We start from the raw sequence: 15,536 nt of genomic DNA on the forward strand, positions 1-15,536 counted from the left end.
CTCACATTTCTCACATGATGCATATTTGAACTTGAAGGGAGTACAGTATTTGCTACACCGTGACCGGTCTCCTTGTGCACAAATAGAGGAGACTGCTTCGCACTTGTCAATAATTTACGGTATATCAGGAAGCAGGTAATCAGAGACGCACATCTCCGATCAGACATGTGCGTCTTTGTGACCTATTTCCTCATCTACATTTGTATCCTCTTTCTCAGCGCAGACTGAAAGCGACAACCGCACAGAATATCTAGGTACTTTCGCGATAGTGCATCGTGATGCTCGTATTTATCATGTCGCAGGAACCTCACGGATCGTGCAGTGGCATAGTAGGTATATGCGAGAAGCCGCTGCCAGCACGGGCGCATGTCTACAACACATCGGCGCGTCACTTTCCTGCTAAGATGCAAATATATTGACGTTCTTGGAAGAAGGGGCTGTACGAAGCCTATTTCAACCGCTCATGTCTCCGTTATTACGAAGAGCTACGTATACGTCAAGAAACTCTTGAAAGTACTGGCTTGCATCTGTTCGACGAACGCTCCGGAATGATGCGCTTGAATCGAGAACACTGCGCCAATCCGAGTCGCGATTCCCATATGATATGAAGAATATTGATCTCGAAATTGCATGGTCGGACTAGTCAAAGCAGCAAACACCAAGTTCTGGCTCTCGGTCTCTTGGTCGCTTACAGTACGGATTTCTGTACAGCACGGCCTGCATAATTTAAATGTTAGTGTACTTCCGAGACCGACTCCGTACTGTAGCCTTGAAAGGTGAATGTTTGCACGTGTTTGGCTGCCACCTCATGCGACGTGTCGCGTCTAGCAGACCTTCACACACCGACCTCAAGCCGCTCCTTGGTTCAATTCTTCGTCAACCATGAGCGGATGTATGTATCTTTTTGATGTTTTCTTAAGCTCTGTGTCTCAAAACTTGCGACGGAAACAGTCCGGTTCCTCAATCTCGTCCGACCATTCCTTCCTATCCTTCCAGAGGTCTCGTCACCAGACCGGAAGGTATGCTCTCCTCTCGCGTCTACGTGTCTATATTCACGTTGATTCTACGCCGAAAATAGGTTCCATTCAACCAAAAAGTGCTATGGACAGCCGTCACCCTCCTCATTTTCTTGGTCTGCTCGCAGGTCCCCCTCTATGGCATCATGTCATCAGACTCATCCGACCCGCTCTACTGGATGCGCGTCATCCTTGCCTCGAATCGTGGAACACTCATGGAGCTCGGAATTACACCCATAGTGACTAGCGGGATGATCATGCAGCTACTGGCTGGCGCGAACCTCATCGAAGTCGACTTTTCGCTGAAGGAGGACCGAGCGTTGTTCAGTGGCGCACAGAAGCGTGAGTGCTGTTTCTATGAGTTTCGTATTGTACCGGAGAAGTTGTAGCTGTTTTGGCCGTGAGACGGAGTACTTCGCGAGATTGCTGGCGGACCGGAAAAGTAGAGTCAAGCCCCCGCACTGACGATTATACACAGTATTCGCACTCATCATTTCGCTCGGTCAAGCGACCGTGTATGTCCTTACTGGTCTCTACGGTCAACCCCGCGATATTGGTGCTGGAGTCTGTTTACTGCTCATCATCCAACTCATCTCCGCGTCGCTTATCGTTATTCTCCTGGACGAGCTCCTGCAAAAAGGCTATGGTCTCGGCTCAGGCATCTCGCTGTTCATCGCGACGAACATCTGCGAGTCGATCGTCTGGAAGGCTTTCTCGCCAACGACCGTCAACACAGGCCGTGGCCCCGAATTCGAAGGCGCCATCGTCTCGCTCTTCCACCTCCTATTTACTTGGAACGACAAGGGCCGTGCTCTCCGCGAGGCGTTCTGGCGCGAGCGTCTCCCGAATGTCATGAATCTCATTGCGACCGTCGTCGTCTTCGCCGTCGTTATTTATTTGCAGGGTTTCCGCATCGAGATTCCCGTCAAATCGAACAAGTTCCGCGGCCAGCGCGGCTCGTACTCCGTCAAGCTATTCTACACATCCAACATGCCGATCATGTTGGAGTCTGCACTCACGTCGAACGTTTTCATCATCTCGCAGATGCTCTTTTCGCGCTTCCCCGATAGCTTGTTGGTCAAACTCCTTGGGGTTTGGGAGGTAAGCACTGCGTTCCACGTTGCGTCTCATTTGCACCGACTGACGACGTACGTAGCCGTTCGAAGATTCTCCTCACCTCGCCGCCGTGTCCGGTATCGCGTACTACATGTCCCCTCCGCATACCGTCAAAGACGCTGTCTTGGACCCGATCCACACCGCTATATACATCACCTTCATGCTCAGCGCATGCGCCATGTTCTCCAAGACGTGGATCGAAGTCTCCGGCAGCGGCCCGCGCGACATCGCGAAGCAGCTCAAGGACCAACAAATGGTGTGTTCGCTCTGTCCGCTTCCCTTGCTGTCGCGCTCACCGTTTATTTTCAGGTCATGGCTGGTCATCGCGAAGGATCGATGTACAAGGAGCTCAAGCGCGTTATTCCTACGGCGGCGGCACTCGGCGGCGCCATCCTCGGTTTGCTATCCGTCGCTGCGGACCTGATGGGCGCGATTGGAAGCGGAACGGGTATCCTCATGGCTGTCACTATCATCTATAGTTGTGCGTGCTCTCCTGTTCTCCGGTTTTCTTTCCGGTGCTGATCTGCAACTCCCCCCACGATCAGACTGGGAGATTGGTATGCGGGTGAGTTCACCTTCGTCGTCCATTGCGTACCCTATTGACGTCGCGCGTTATCTCAGGAATCGGGCGCGCCTGAACTGGCTGCATTGGGAGATCTCCTGTAAGGTACACCGGAATGGTACATCGACGGCGCGCGAGGGAGGACGGTGCGGCAGGCCCGGCATATGATAGTAGATTACGACCTTGTGCACACAGCTGTGGTACTGTGTCTATTGACGATCCGCCTGTGGTGACCCACCATGTAAAAGAGAATTTTCTCAGTTTCTCAGAATCAGGATGGAACATAATATTATAATGTTGTCGAGCAGTGAATCTCGAGTGCAAGATCGGCCGCTCGTGTTTTAGGAAATTTATTCAGTCTTCGAGCCTGATTACACCGCGTTCACACCGCGGTGAACATTGATCACTCGGTCGAGCAATGCAGCAAGCTCAGCGAAGAACTCAACTTGCCGTGAGTACAGAGTAAGTACGGGTAAACCCAATCCGAAAGTTACAGTGATCTAAAACCGGAATGATATACATGGGTCGAGTGGCAGCTACCGACTACTTCGCCGTGGGCCCCTCCTCTAGCAAAGCCTTGCCCGCGCCCTTGAAGTCCTTCAACGCAGACCGCCAAGGCTCCCACACCTTTCCGTACTTCTGTAACAGTCGCTTGAGCTCCGCCCGGTTCTCCGTCTACGAGAGGCTGTCAGCTGAGTGTTTGAAACCTATTGCGTCGAGTGCACGCACAATTGTCCACGGCTCCTCGCCGCCATATACCTCTTCGAACATCTTCTGCAGCTCCGGCTTGGGTTCCGCTTCCGCGCGGCGGAATGCCTTGAGCACATCGTCCTTCAACCTCTCTAGAAGCGCCTTCTCTTCCTCCGCGTCCCACCAGCCGCGCGCCTCGAGGAACAGCCGGAAGCGGGAGATGGGGTTGTCCAGCCGCTTGCGCTCTTCGACTTCGTGGCGCGGGCGGTACGCGAACGAGTCGTCCGACGTCGAGTGGTGTCCGACACTGCGGAGGATAAGTCAGGGTTGTGGAGCATCATGAGAGGGTTGCGCACCGGTATGTCATTGCTTCGATGAGCACGGCGCGGCCGTCGCGCAGACAGAGCCGCCGGGCCTCTTTCACCGCGGCGTATACGGCAAGGACGTCGTTCCCGTCCACTCGCAATGTGTGCACGCCGTAGCCGGGGCCTCGAGACGCAATACCATCCCCGTGATACTGTTCCGAAGAGGGCGTGGATATAGCGAAACCGTTATTGCGCGCGAAGAAGAGCGTGGGCGAAGGGACCGTCGACGCTGTATGCGCTAGATCAGCAACGGAAGATTCTGCAGAAAATAAATAACAGAATAGCAACTCACCCAACATCATGCCTGCATGGAAGTCACCCTCAGAAGCCGCACCGTCACCAAAATACACGACAGCGCAGTTGCGCCCGCCGCGAATTGGATCGCGCTTGAGCGCGTATCCCACGCCCGCAGCCTGGGGTATCTGGGTAGCCAGCGGGGATGAGATCGTGTGAAAATGGAACTTGCGCGAGCCGAAGTGAACTGGCATCTGCTTGCCCTGATTAGAGTCGTCGAGGTGAGTCCCGAAGACTTGGTTCATGATCGAATCGTAGGTGAAGCCCCGGTAGAGGAGGACGCCAAGTTCGCGATATTGGCCTGGGGTACGCGCATGGTTGATTGCGCTGCAGAGGAACGTGGAGGAGGGTAGGACTTACCGAGCACTCTTTCGTCTGTGTTGGTTAACTCCCTGTAGATAGAGACGAGACACTTACTCGTCATCCGGTTCCAGAGCAGCGGCCGAACCGATCAATGCAGCTTCCTCCCCGTACTAAATCGTTGATAGGTAAATAATGCGGTATAGAGTGTAGACACTCACAGAAGTCATCTAACTCAAAACGTCAGGGAAATGCAGAGAGCGGGAGAACGGAAACTTACATAGAATGAGATCTTCCCCTGACGCTGGACGTTGTACAGCAGATTGTCGATGATAGGTAATTGAACCATGTTCTCGTACCTGAAAATGCGGGTTAAATCCTGTGCTTCAAATGGAGACCGAGAGTCGGCCTGCTCGACACAGAGCCCTACCGCATAAAGCGTTGGGTCGAACAGGTAGCCTGACCTCTCCGGAAATTCGTCAAGGCTCACATTTTTCTTGCGAGCGTCTCGTCGACCTGTCTCACGTATCAGACAATCTTCCGCGAGCAAAAGCGCGGCGCACGCGTACCTCGGGTATCTCTGCATCCTCGAAAACCTTGCCCTCGCCATCCAACACCCTGTACATTGGAATTTGCGCGCCATCCTCAGTCACGCTATTGAAGAAGCGCAGGACTGAAGTGACGGCTGAGTGTGATTCTGGATGAAGGGTGGTATGGTTGTCATAAGCGGTGGCAACGAGCGAGGAGACTAATCTGCGGGGTGATCTGAGGAATATCGGGCGAGATGGAAGCAGTACTGGCGGACGAGGCACTCGAAGAAGCATGATGGGGGAACGAGGATAAGGCGCGCCCGCGTCTCTTCGCTCTCCGTCCTTGCTCTCATCCATTCCGGCTCGGGATTCAGCCTCCCGACCGCACACATGACCTGAGCTCGACGACTGCTACAACTGTGCACCCGCAGACCTCGGGAATGGACAAGAGAGACTACATCGACGTCGACGGCGAACACGACGCGGTGCGCCCGCCCAAACGCGCCCGCCACACTCCCGCGCCGGATCCCTCTGCTCCCTCTACCTCGTACAAACCGCAGAATGGAAACGGATATGCGGCGACACTTCCGCCGCTTTCGCAATCTATCCTAGGCGCGGAACCTCTCGACGAATTTATCCGCGAGGTCGCAGACTTCGTCCACGCCATGATCAATTCCCGTCCGGAGGGAGCGGGCACCGTCGAAGTTGAGGCAAAGGTAGGCGTGTTGAGGGATAAGGTGTCCGGCCATCGTCTGCAGCTACCCGTTCTCGTCGAGACGAGTGAGTTTTTCCATTTGATTTTCGAAACGCGTCGTAGATTACGTCGTGGTGAAGTCTTGCTGCCAAACTCCTTCGAATATCGTTTCGAGTCGAACATGTCTGCGGTGAGTACTCTCGAGGTGTTTTTCTGTGCCGTAAGAAAGCTCAAGTACGTTTCGTAACCCAGATGCAGCATAAACACTTCAATACCCTTCTCAACGATCTAATGCTATCGTCGAAGACGTCTTCAGCGCCAACGCCGTCCCCACTCACCTACACCCACCTCCGCCTTGTCGATTCATTCTACCAGGCCGACGGCCACGACCGCATCCGCATGACGCGTGACGAGAAGACGGGCGAGATACACGCATGCGTGCGCAAGGTGCGGCTAGGCGATCTGGACATTTACAGCCCGAAGCGTGCTTCAGACTGGCGTATCAGCGTGAACGTGGAGATACCGGGTGAGTTTCGTTGTTTCAATGTATCCCTCTTTTACGCTCTGACATAACTATCGATCTCGATCCGGGCATTGGCTCTAGTTCCTCCCCCGGTAGGATCGGCGACACATACCCGTCGGAAGGATCGCATGAGCTACACTCACGAAGAATGCATTATCGACCTCACCCAAGTAACGTCGTCGTCTGCCGGACTATCGTCCAAGGTACGTGGTGCTAATGTTACATTTAACTGTTCTCTGGCCGTCTGCAGTGCTCGTATTTTTCCGTTCACGTAATGACATTGACTACTCATTGATTAATCAGCCCGAAGTCTTACACGAGCTCGAGGTTGAGATCGCACGCCCGACGTACCTCCTGGCGACGTCTGCAAAGCGCGGCGATCCTTCCGCATCAGAAGCCGAGCGCAGTGCTTTCGACGAACTCATTCGAGTGTTTGTCAACAACGCTAGGGTGTTAGTGCGGAACGCCGGCGTCCCGGGTGGAGGGCCAGGGCGTTGAGGTGAACGGGTACATTTATCGGTGGTAGGCAATAATCCAGGGTCTTGCAATTGTATGTCTGCAATATCTCGTGAAGTTCGTTCGGTCGTTTCCAACTGATACGTTCTGAGCTCAGGCTGTACTATTAGTACAAGTGTCGTTGAAGTAACATTACAGGAATCTTCTTGATCACATTCTCGCTCTGCGTTGGAACGTAGGATCCCTGCCGACGGTGCATTATTCCGGCGGCCTGCCTTCAACGCGTACCCGTTTTCTACCTGCACTAAAACCAACCCGTGAGCGAAGTATCGGCCCTCTGGAGCACCTACCATGTATAGTACAGAAAACCGGCGTTCCTGATTGGGACCCAAGCCGAAATATACCTCCCTCCCTCCCTCCCTAGATCCTCGACCCAATTGGCAATGCGCATACCGTCAGCGCCTACCAAACGAGTTGTCTGCATCAGGTAGCTTTTAGGAGCTTTTCGCTAATAGGGTTTATCTTTAGCTTGAAAACCGTTTTTACGGACCTTGCCTTCTGCTCTTCTTCTCCAATCAATGACCTCCAGGTGAATCGATGCCACACGAAAGGCGTCGTACTAGATGTGGTCGCTGTCTCGCTCACCCGGTTCGGTACGCCGCTAATTCCTCCTTTACGTTTATGCGCTGTCCATTTCTAACGGAAGTTGATATAATATATATCGCTCGTCATCGTCTGAGACTACCTTGAAGGTCAGTTACTCTCAAGGAATACTCCCAGAATTTTTTGCTTTTCCGGGCAGTATATTTGGGCGCTTTCCCCTTCTGAGGCAGCTTTTGCCAGTACCTCGGTTCGTTTTCGCTCCCAAATCTCTGTTGAGTACTACTTACGTGCAATATTATAAGTGCTATGCTGCTGTCAGATGAGGCTCGATTGCCTTGTCCAAATCCTTTCGCCGAGTCGCCATAAGTCTGCTCCGGTCACAATAGCCCGACAAATATGTCAGGTTTTGCGCCGTTCGCATGTTTGCCGTGCAGCCGTGTGGATCAATAGCCGACTCGCGTTAATAGGTGGCCTGGGTTGTGTGTTGGCCCTCGCAAGCATGTCGAGGTCATGTAGTATGTGATTGTGTCCCATTCTGTGAGCTCCTATCTCTTCTCTGCATTGGGCGCTCTCCCATTCATTGAATGACTACACGTGTCGCAGATAAGGCTGAGTGAATAGCGCTGAGTTCTTGCATGCACGATATCGCGAGGACAGTAGTCTAAACGGCCACCTCACGGCGCTATGAGCCCTTGTGCTGTCCTGAACCACAGCTGCATGCTTGATGCGGCCTGAAAGTCCATTCTGAAATACCTATTACTAGGAATATCCTATGATAAGCGGCACCTACTTCGAAGTTCATTAGAGGCCCAGTTCATCGCTGTAAATATGATGGAATTGCCGGTGCGCGACACATTCTTCCAGTTTACCGTACTGTTCTGAGCAAAGTTCAAGGTAGTACACTTATTCGCCTCTCTACGGATGCACCGGGGCTTTTTATCGTAAATGGTCTCGCAGATTATCTAGGGCCGATAGGCTGTTGAATGGACTAAATCTCCCTACTATCCGGATCTTGGAATGGCGCACCCGTGTCCGCGCTCTTTGCTCAATGCTAGGTCTTCGCGACATGATCCAATGTGCCTATGCACGAGCACAACTCTATGTGTTGGCCGATCACACACTGTGGTCTCTGCCTGCGCTGTGGTACGATCTTTGATTTTTGCGCAGCAGGTGCGCTTGAATCATCTCCCAATCTTCCAGTGAGTATGGTTTCCAGAAAGGTGGAGACACTAGCATGACTTCTGTGCCTAGATCCTCTCCTCCCCATTGCTACTTTACTTGATTCACGGCAGTACTACCTCATTGCAAAGATTCTTTGGTGGAACCCGTCATTGCATGTCATGCTACGCTCAAACTGAAGCCAACTGCGGCGCGCGCATGCAGCACATTCTCATGCCTATTGACGTAAGCAAAGCAAATCAAAGTAGGATACGTGCAATAACTAACCTATACGGGTTTTAAGTTTGACATCTATTGGCGCATCATTGGGAAGACAAAGGTCGTCACCCAGTCGCCATGTTGGTGCCAGTTGCATATCCGAAGTCCTGGCAGTGTTCGCCGCCCGAGTCTATCCTTTTTGTCTATTCTAAGTCTGTTCTGGTATAACGTGGAGACAGATTAGGGTCCAGAACAGTTGCCTATACGGCGTGGTCTGAGTGTGCAAGTATCCTCGAAGATCACGTAACAGAAGCCAGGGGTTAAACTCATTCGGTTTCCCCCTGATGTCGACAGTGTGCTCACGTTCGTTCGTCGACATTTGTAAAAACTGCAATGCGACTAACATCACGCGATTGTATATTTCCAGAAGTTCTTTCTGCATTCATCGCCGCAACATACCCCAGCTACAATCGGAAATCTCACCTCCACCACCGCCTTCTACAAACCATGTGGTTTGCAAGTCTCGGCTGCAGTCTCCTTTCTACGTTAATTGGATCCTGGTTAAGTAAATACTTGATCGAGCTACCCGAACAGCCCATGGACATTGTGATAATTGTGGCTTTGATAGCCATCATGCTCAGCGTTGCTGGATTTCATTGCGGTGGTGATGGCTGCCCGCTCCGCGTTTACTGCTTCGTGCCTGTATTGGTCGCCTCTCTCACCGCTCCTATGCATCATAGTCATGAAACTGACCACGCGTTCTACCGCGTCTTCGGCGTTGACCTCGCGGCATGTAGGTAAGAGCTGCATCTCAATGGCGAAAGCTTCGTAGCGCACGAGCGGCATGCGGTCGCGGAACAAGGACCCCTGTGGGATGGCGATGCATATCAATCACTCCCTCCTCGATCATAAATCATTGCGGGGGATAAACGACTCTTGCCTGAATGACCTCAGTCCTGCGGACGCCATGAACTGCGTCGCAGAGATACTCGAAGATCATGTCCGTCGGTTGAGTACCCAGAAGCCAGGCGCCGAACACCGCCAGTCGCACCGAGTGCGAGACAAATATGACGACGGCACCGTTGACCTGACTGTCATCCCTATGGGATGTCCGTTGGATATTTGCAGCATTTTGCGGGATAACTGGCAGAGTTGCAGTCATAATTGCACGATCCCTGCAGAAGGTTCGTGTTCATGCTACTCATTTTCGCGAATACCAAGGCTCACCGTATGATGACAGCTGTTTCAACCTCGTTGAATGGGCCAGAGGGCTCGAGTTACGTACAGATGTGGTGAACGGCCTGCTGCTGCTGTTCCATCCCAGTCAGTAAGCACGGACTCGTCGGGAAATGTCACCTTCGTATGTTTCGTCGCCTCCACAGCTGATCTCATAGTCCAGGAACAATGAATCTTCCATCGTATATGTGCCTCCCTCATCCGTGGTATAAATGCGTGCTTTCTCTCCCACATCCACACATATTATTGTACTTTATTCTTCATGATGAACAATTTTGCTTGACTCCTACACACTCATCCTGACGAACTGTTAATTAGGCATTTAACAGACGAGCGGGAGGTCGAGATCTACTTATCTATTCCGAAGCATCGAAGCATAGAGCAACACGAGCAGACCAAGCGCAAAGCGACGTCGCTGGACATTCTGTCGCAAGGATAATCGCTCCAAACTCACCGTGCCGAGCGTGCCATCCACCAGTAGCGCTCGAGTTCGCATGCGCAAAATAATGGTTCGTCAAATAAGTACCGCTCGCGCTGCAGCACGCCTGTATAGGTGCCGGCTCTCGAAGCATGCACCACCCACCTTTCACCGGCCGTATGTGCCATACACGAAACATGCGTGGCATCACCGTCACCTTGGACAGTAGCTCGAAGCTCGTTCACCTGGGCATGACTTGGACCACCAGATGAGGATATGCACAGCAGGCGAGGCGGAAATGGAGATCACGCGGGATAACGTCCACGCAAACGCGGAGCGTTCTCGGAGAACACGCGGCGTGTTGAAGCGAAGACTGGGAGCGCGGCCAGGGATAGGGATATTGGGCGGTCCGAGAAGGATCTGCACAGATTGAGACGAAATCACGATCAACCTGCGCACCATGACGTGTTCTCCGATGTTCAGCACTCCGGGGAACCCGCGTAGACATCGGTAACGCTGCTTGTTCCCTCGCCTGTTCTCAACCGGTTCGGATATTCAGCGACTTCGTCGACCATACGCGGTTTCAAAAATTATCTAGGATGAACGCAGGTCGTCACTAAGTCCCATATAACTGCACATACCCAGCAACGAGCTAGTCAGCAGTGCACACTGACAATCGAGGATGGAAGGACAGAATGAGACTCGCCGTCTATGGATAGCACTTGGATCCTGCTCCCAAAATCTACTCATGGGTGCACACCGGAATTCGAGTCGAGGATATGTCAGGAGCAGGGTATCGACGAGAGGGCATGCGGGAGGCGAGGAACGTAGCCAATACCGAGGAAAGTGGATTAGACGGCTGCACATGTCGGAGGGGATGCAGACAGCGTCATCCAAAGGCGTAAGGCGTTCGGTATATGCCGAGCTGAAGATAAGCATGTCGGAAAGGTGAGGAGCAATCTACCTTGGACAGATGCCTCCCACTATCGTATCCGGGGCTCGGCCTGGTCTTCAGAAGAAACAGGCTAGTGCCTAGTCGCGTTTCCCTTCGGTGATGCGTCTTCGTTAACATTACCAAGTTCTACGACTGGAATCCGTCCCTGTGCTCTATATCACTCAGACTCGACTTGTTTACCAAGGCGCTCCAAGCCGTAACAAAACCGGGACAGGTCATGGCAAACCTTCAACCGGCAAGACAAGGTGCGGAACGCCTCCGAATTATAATTTGAAGGGTGCATCGCTCACAAGGTAAAGCACTCAGCGGTGATATCCCCGCACCTATGAGCAAGACGGTAATCAGGAACTTGTCATGAACAGGCGTACACCATGGAAAACGCACAATTGCCAAATCGGTGTGTGAGTTTGCGCGCCGCGGGCGATTTCGGAGTGCGCGCTCTGGGACGCTGAGCATGATCGATCTCGGAGTTATCCAGATGAGATCGAGGTAGTCGAGATACGACAGGACCCCGGATTATTGGTGAACAACCCTGATCCGGCGAGCCCAAAAATGTCTAAGCGCCGAAACCCGAAATTCGACCTTTGTGTCTGGATGAAATCAGGGTGAAGTGCCAATTTCCCCCAAATCTTGTGTGGATGGCGGCATCAGGCTCCCGAAAGCGCCATTTTGGCGCTCGCCGAGGGCTCTATCGGGCCAAAATGTCCGGACCAGCACCAGGCTTTTCAAAAAATTTCTCCCAAACTGTCTGGATTATATCAGGGTTGTGCGTGGATTTCGCCCAAAGTTTGTCTGGATGGCACTCAGGGTTCCCCACCTATAATCCGGGGTCCTGATACGACTCACCTACATACAGTACTCCACCCACGAGGCTCCCCAAACGACGTATATTAACTCTCCCATGGCCGCGCGTAGCTAGCGTTCGACGCCTTCCTGAGCCTGACTGCGTTTGAAAGAAGCTGCAAGTCGAGCCTGCCGCGCGTGGACGGAGGGGCCGAGAAGGACGAGAACTAGCGGAGACTCGAGACGTTGTGCACGCGCTCGACCCATCGGGTGTCTCTCTTCCTGCTGTCATATCCGCGGGCTGCACAGCACCATGCATCTGGCCTACGCCCAACTGCCGACAATCGATGGACGCTTTCTGCGCTACGCCTCTCTCTATCCCCCATCTCCGCCTCGTCTTTCTCCCACTCCTCGGCACTGCACTGAGCCTTACACTCCAGGTGCTGCAGTCGACTATCTCCGGGCGTCCCAGAGGGGTGAGTTTTCTGATGACCTCCACAGTCGCAGCTCGTCGAACTGCGCCCGCCACCATCGGCGCTGTGAATATGCCATGCTTCTCTTATCTCCATCTCTATCAGCCAGATATACAAAGCTGGACGTCGACGCACCAGCCTCATCCTCAGCACTCAGCGCTCAGCACCCGAACCTGCTGTCATATACCGGCTCAGGTGCGTTCGTAGAAAGACTAGACGGGACAAGAAGCCGGTGCACGAACTTCACTCGGCACTCATTTTGCAGCTAGACATGCAGAAACGCAAGCCGCACTTGTTTGGGCTTCGGAAGTGGAAGAACCCATTGCCTGACGCATCAGGCAGCGAAGACTCACTCATCATAGCATTCACAGCGAAGGTTTTTCGATGGTCCCAGTCGACGGTGCGGGGGGCTCGGCGTTGCAGGCGGAACTCATTCACCGTCGTCGCACGCAACGCCGACCTGTTCTCTAGTTGCCCACGCGCCCACGACGAACACACAGTAACGGGCTGCATATCGATAATTTACTCCATTTCATCTCATTCAAATTCCTCTGTGTGAGACTCACGACAGGAATGTCTGTCCTCGCCAGTCCTTATCGCGTTCATTGGCCTACAGCCAGCCTCCCGCCTGGGGGTGCACGCACCCTCCACGTCCTCGTCAAAGAGTGGCCGCGCGCCCGGTGGTCATCGTGAAATAGCCGGAAGACGCCCTCTGTGCACAGCCGCTGCTTCGCCTCGACGTTCCGCAGGTGCAGTCTAGCCGTCACCTTCCCGTGGCTGACGTTCGCTGCGCTGCCCGCTCGCATCTGCCATGGTACGCATCTGCATTTGACCCCTTTCCGGCATACCCCTCATCATCCATCTACGAGCCGAGCCTCGGTAAAGCTTCCGCGCAGCAGAGGAGCAGAATCCAGAGGCGCGCGCTCGGCCAAAGCATCGTCCGACTCTGCTCCGTTCGCCAGCTACCCATGACCACACCTATCGATGGTGGACAAATTACCGAACCTCGCGTGGGTTTATCCACGCGTTTAATATCAGATTCATCGCTCCCCACCAAGGTCCCACTACGACAGCCCCCCTACGCGTCCTCATCCCCATCAATATGTAGCGGCGGTACGAAGTACCTGGAAGGTCCTCTGCTTCTCCAACGTGAGTGCGCAAGCCAGCCGTCATCGTCCCGTCGCCCACGTTCGCCGCTGAACTCGAACCTCCCCCCTTTTCGGCGTTCGGGCGAGCGGAGCTTCGTCCTCGGGTGAACCATCGGGCACTGCGGATGACTTGGTGGTGCGGGCGGCGGCGGCGGCGGACTGCGCGCACGCTCACGCACGCTCACGCCCGCGGTTCGCGGCCACTCCCATCGGACGATGAGGAGGTCACAAACTTCCCAAGCTGGTTCCGTCCGTCACTTCCGTCCGCGCGCTGAGCCTTCTCCATCCTGACCGCCCGCCAGTGCGCACTTCCACAGCGCCCACCCTGGAGGTTTGCGAGATTCTCGGATAGTTGGGGTGTCGTCTCGGCGAGGGGTGCGTTCTCCGCGCTTCGCACGTCGAAGCAGACCGACTGTGGCTGGCCGAACGCGAATCGCTGCGGCCCTCACCCGTTCGCGAGCGCACACGACGAAGACGAAGGCGAAGACACAAGTTGGCAGCGCGCGCGAATCGGCAGCGGGCCCCTTCGTTCACGGTCCACACACCCGTCGTTCTCGCCACGACGCCAACCGCTCCACCGCCGCCATTCCCGTTCCGCGTCTCTCTATCGCTGGGAATATCATGTCAGTGCCGCTGCCGTGCAGAGTCCAGATCGCACATTTGACCCGCCCGCTTTTATCGCGTCGCGCTCTCGGATGCGAACCGAAATAGAATGAGCGACGAGAGACGCGGTGGGATGGATTATCGAGGGAGACAGAGACACGAGAACTACCGCGCTGCGACCGCTGCTCGCTGGGATGGGGGGCCCGGCCTGTGGATCGGAGAGATTTCTGCAATGTGGTGGTTATACGCGTAGTGAGCCTGTGATATGATATGATATAAAGCGCCTGCATTCATTCCTGAACACAACCGACAATAGTATAAGCACGTGCACAGAAGGCGCACCTATCGCCCAACGGATCCCAACTGCGCAGCTCTCCGCGACTTGTCGCCCGCTTCTTATTCGCTTTGCGTCATCCGATCGGAGGAAGGATCGTCTGCATAGCCCTAACCTTATGACAAACACGGTCGCATCTGCATATATATAGCTAGCTAGATAAGAGCCGCACCGCTCACCCAGTTTTTCCTCGTCGCTCTCTTCCGCCATATCCACTGTTACATCAGATGTCTCACCCCCCAATCCAAAACTTGAGAATGAAAGCTCCTGGTTCAGCATTGTCCATCTCGCCATTAGTTCCTCCCTCAATGCTCTTGCCTATGTCCATCAAGGCAAGCCTACGTTCATCGAGCCTGGCCTGGTCTACACACCATCTGTAAACTCTGACAATGGTCACAACTAGGAATTCATGCTCAGGCCCCTTCATTTTGCTTGTTGCAAGCAAAAAATGGAGGGCCTGAGCATGAGTTTCTCCTTGAGACCATTATTGGCTCTACCAGGGAGACAAGGGGGGTACATCATTGTCGAGCCAAACACTCGGGGGCAAGTGCTCCTCATCTAATGTGCAGGCCTGTCCTAGGTGTCATCTATTGCACGGGGACCTTCTGCAAGTGCGGCCGGTCCAAGGGTGACCGGTGAGGGGCAATTCGTGCCATCGCACGAATTCCTCGTCGCTATCATTGTCGAATTTGCAGCTTCCATGTAGGCTGTCCCCGGTGGACGTCATCGTTGGTACGACTCTCAACCTCGAGAGAAATATCTTATTGGCGTCCGATCATCTTACCAGGACCACAGCATGCTGCACGATGAGGACAGTGGAGGAGGATCGGGAGCAGGAAGCATTGCCGTGCGGAGGAGGGGTTCCTCGCCTCGCCAGCTCATGGTCAGTCCGGATCGTTCGTCTGGAAAGTCCAGAAATCGCAATTTTCCCTCAGCGTTCACCGCTATATATATATATATATATGGCGCAGCGGGCTGTTGCTCTCCGGATACGCCATCGCGCTCTTCATCCCGCCAGCGGAGACAATCCGACGTCTCCCGACACGGCCTCGCGAAAGAC

General features: G+C 53.9%; 4 protein-coding genes across 4 annotated transcripts; 2 read left to right on the forward strand and 2 right to left on the reverse strand.

Annotated features, from left to right (window-relative positions):
- Positions 1 to 882: 882 nt before the first annotated feature.
- On the forward strand, positions 883 to 2,798 carry SCP_1700100 (Protein transport protein SEC61 subunit alpha; the record flags this gene model as incomplete). Its single annotated transcript, XM_027764798.1, has 8 exons — positions 883 to 892; positions 952 to 1,019; positions 1,079 to 1,358; positions 1,495 to 2,117; positions 2,173 to 2,388; positions 2,442 to 2,613; positions 2,678 to 2,697; positions 2,754 to 2,798. 8 exons carry the CDS (start codon positions 883 to 885, stop codon positions 2,796 to 2,798), a joined length of 1,434 nt encoding a protein of 477 aa, XP_027620599.1.
- A 439-nt stretch (positions 2,799 to 3,237) lies between these two features.
- Positions 3,238 to 5,230, reverse strand: SCP_1700110 (branched-chain alpha-keto acid dehydrogenase E1-alpha subunit; the record flags this gene model as incomplete). The annotated part of the gene is made up of 10 exons (XM_027764799.1): positions 3,238 to 3,369; positions 3,424 to 3,691; positions 3,741 to 3,978; positions 4,042 to 4,344; positions 4,404 to 4,411; positions 4,461 to 4,516; positions 4,565 to 4,573; positions 4,624 to 4,702; positions 4,834 to 4,859; positions 4,913 to 5,230. 10 exons carry the CDS (start codon positions 5,228 to 5,230, stop codon positions 3,238 to 3,240), a joined length of 1,437 nt encoding a protein of 478 aa, XP_027620600.1.
- An 83-nt stretch (positions 5,231 to 5,313) lies between these two features.
- SCP_1700120 (mRNA-capping enzyme subunit beta) lies at positions 5,314 to 8,770 on the forward strand (the record flags this gene model as incomplete). Its single annotated transcript, XM_027764800.1, has 12 exons — positions 5,314 to 5,653; positions 5,708 to 5,757; positions 5,820 to 6,093; positions 6,172 to 6,293; positions 6,394 to 6,546; positions 6,617 to 6,640; positions 6,704 to 6,732; positions 6,786 to 6,863; positions 7,075 to 7,199; positions 8,320 to 8,348; positions 8,401 to 8,553; positions 8,612 to 8,770. 12 exons carry the CDS (start codon positions 5,314 to 5,316, stop codon positions 8,768 to 8,770), a joined length of 1,536 nt encoding a protein of 511 aa, XP_027620601.1.
- A 338-nt stretch (positions 8,771 to 9,108) lies between these two features.
- Positions 9,109 to 9,688, reverse strand: SCP_1700130 (hypothetical protein; the record flags this gene model as incomplete). Its single annotated transcript, XM_027764801.1, has 2 exons — positions 9,109 to 9,393; positions 9,458 to 9,688. 2 exons carry the CDS (start codon positions 9,686 to 9,688, stop codon positions 9,109 to 9,111), a joined length of 516 nt encoding a protein of 171 aa, XP_027620602.1.
- Positions 9,689 to 15,536: the final 5,848 nt, after the last annotated feature.

The sequence above is a fragment of the Sparassis crispa genome, assembly GCF_003851025.1.
Source record: "Sparassis crispa DNA, contig_000016F, whole genome shotgun sequence".
Classification (NCBI taxonomy): Eukaryota; Fungi; Basidiomycota; class Agaricomycetes; order Polyporales; family Sparassidaceae; genus Sparassis; species Sparassis crispa.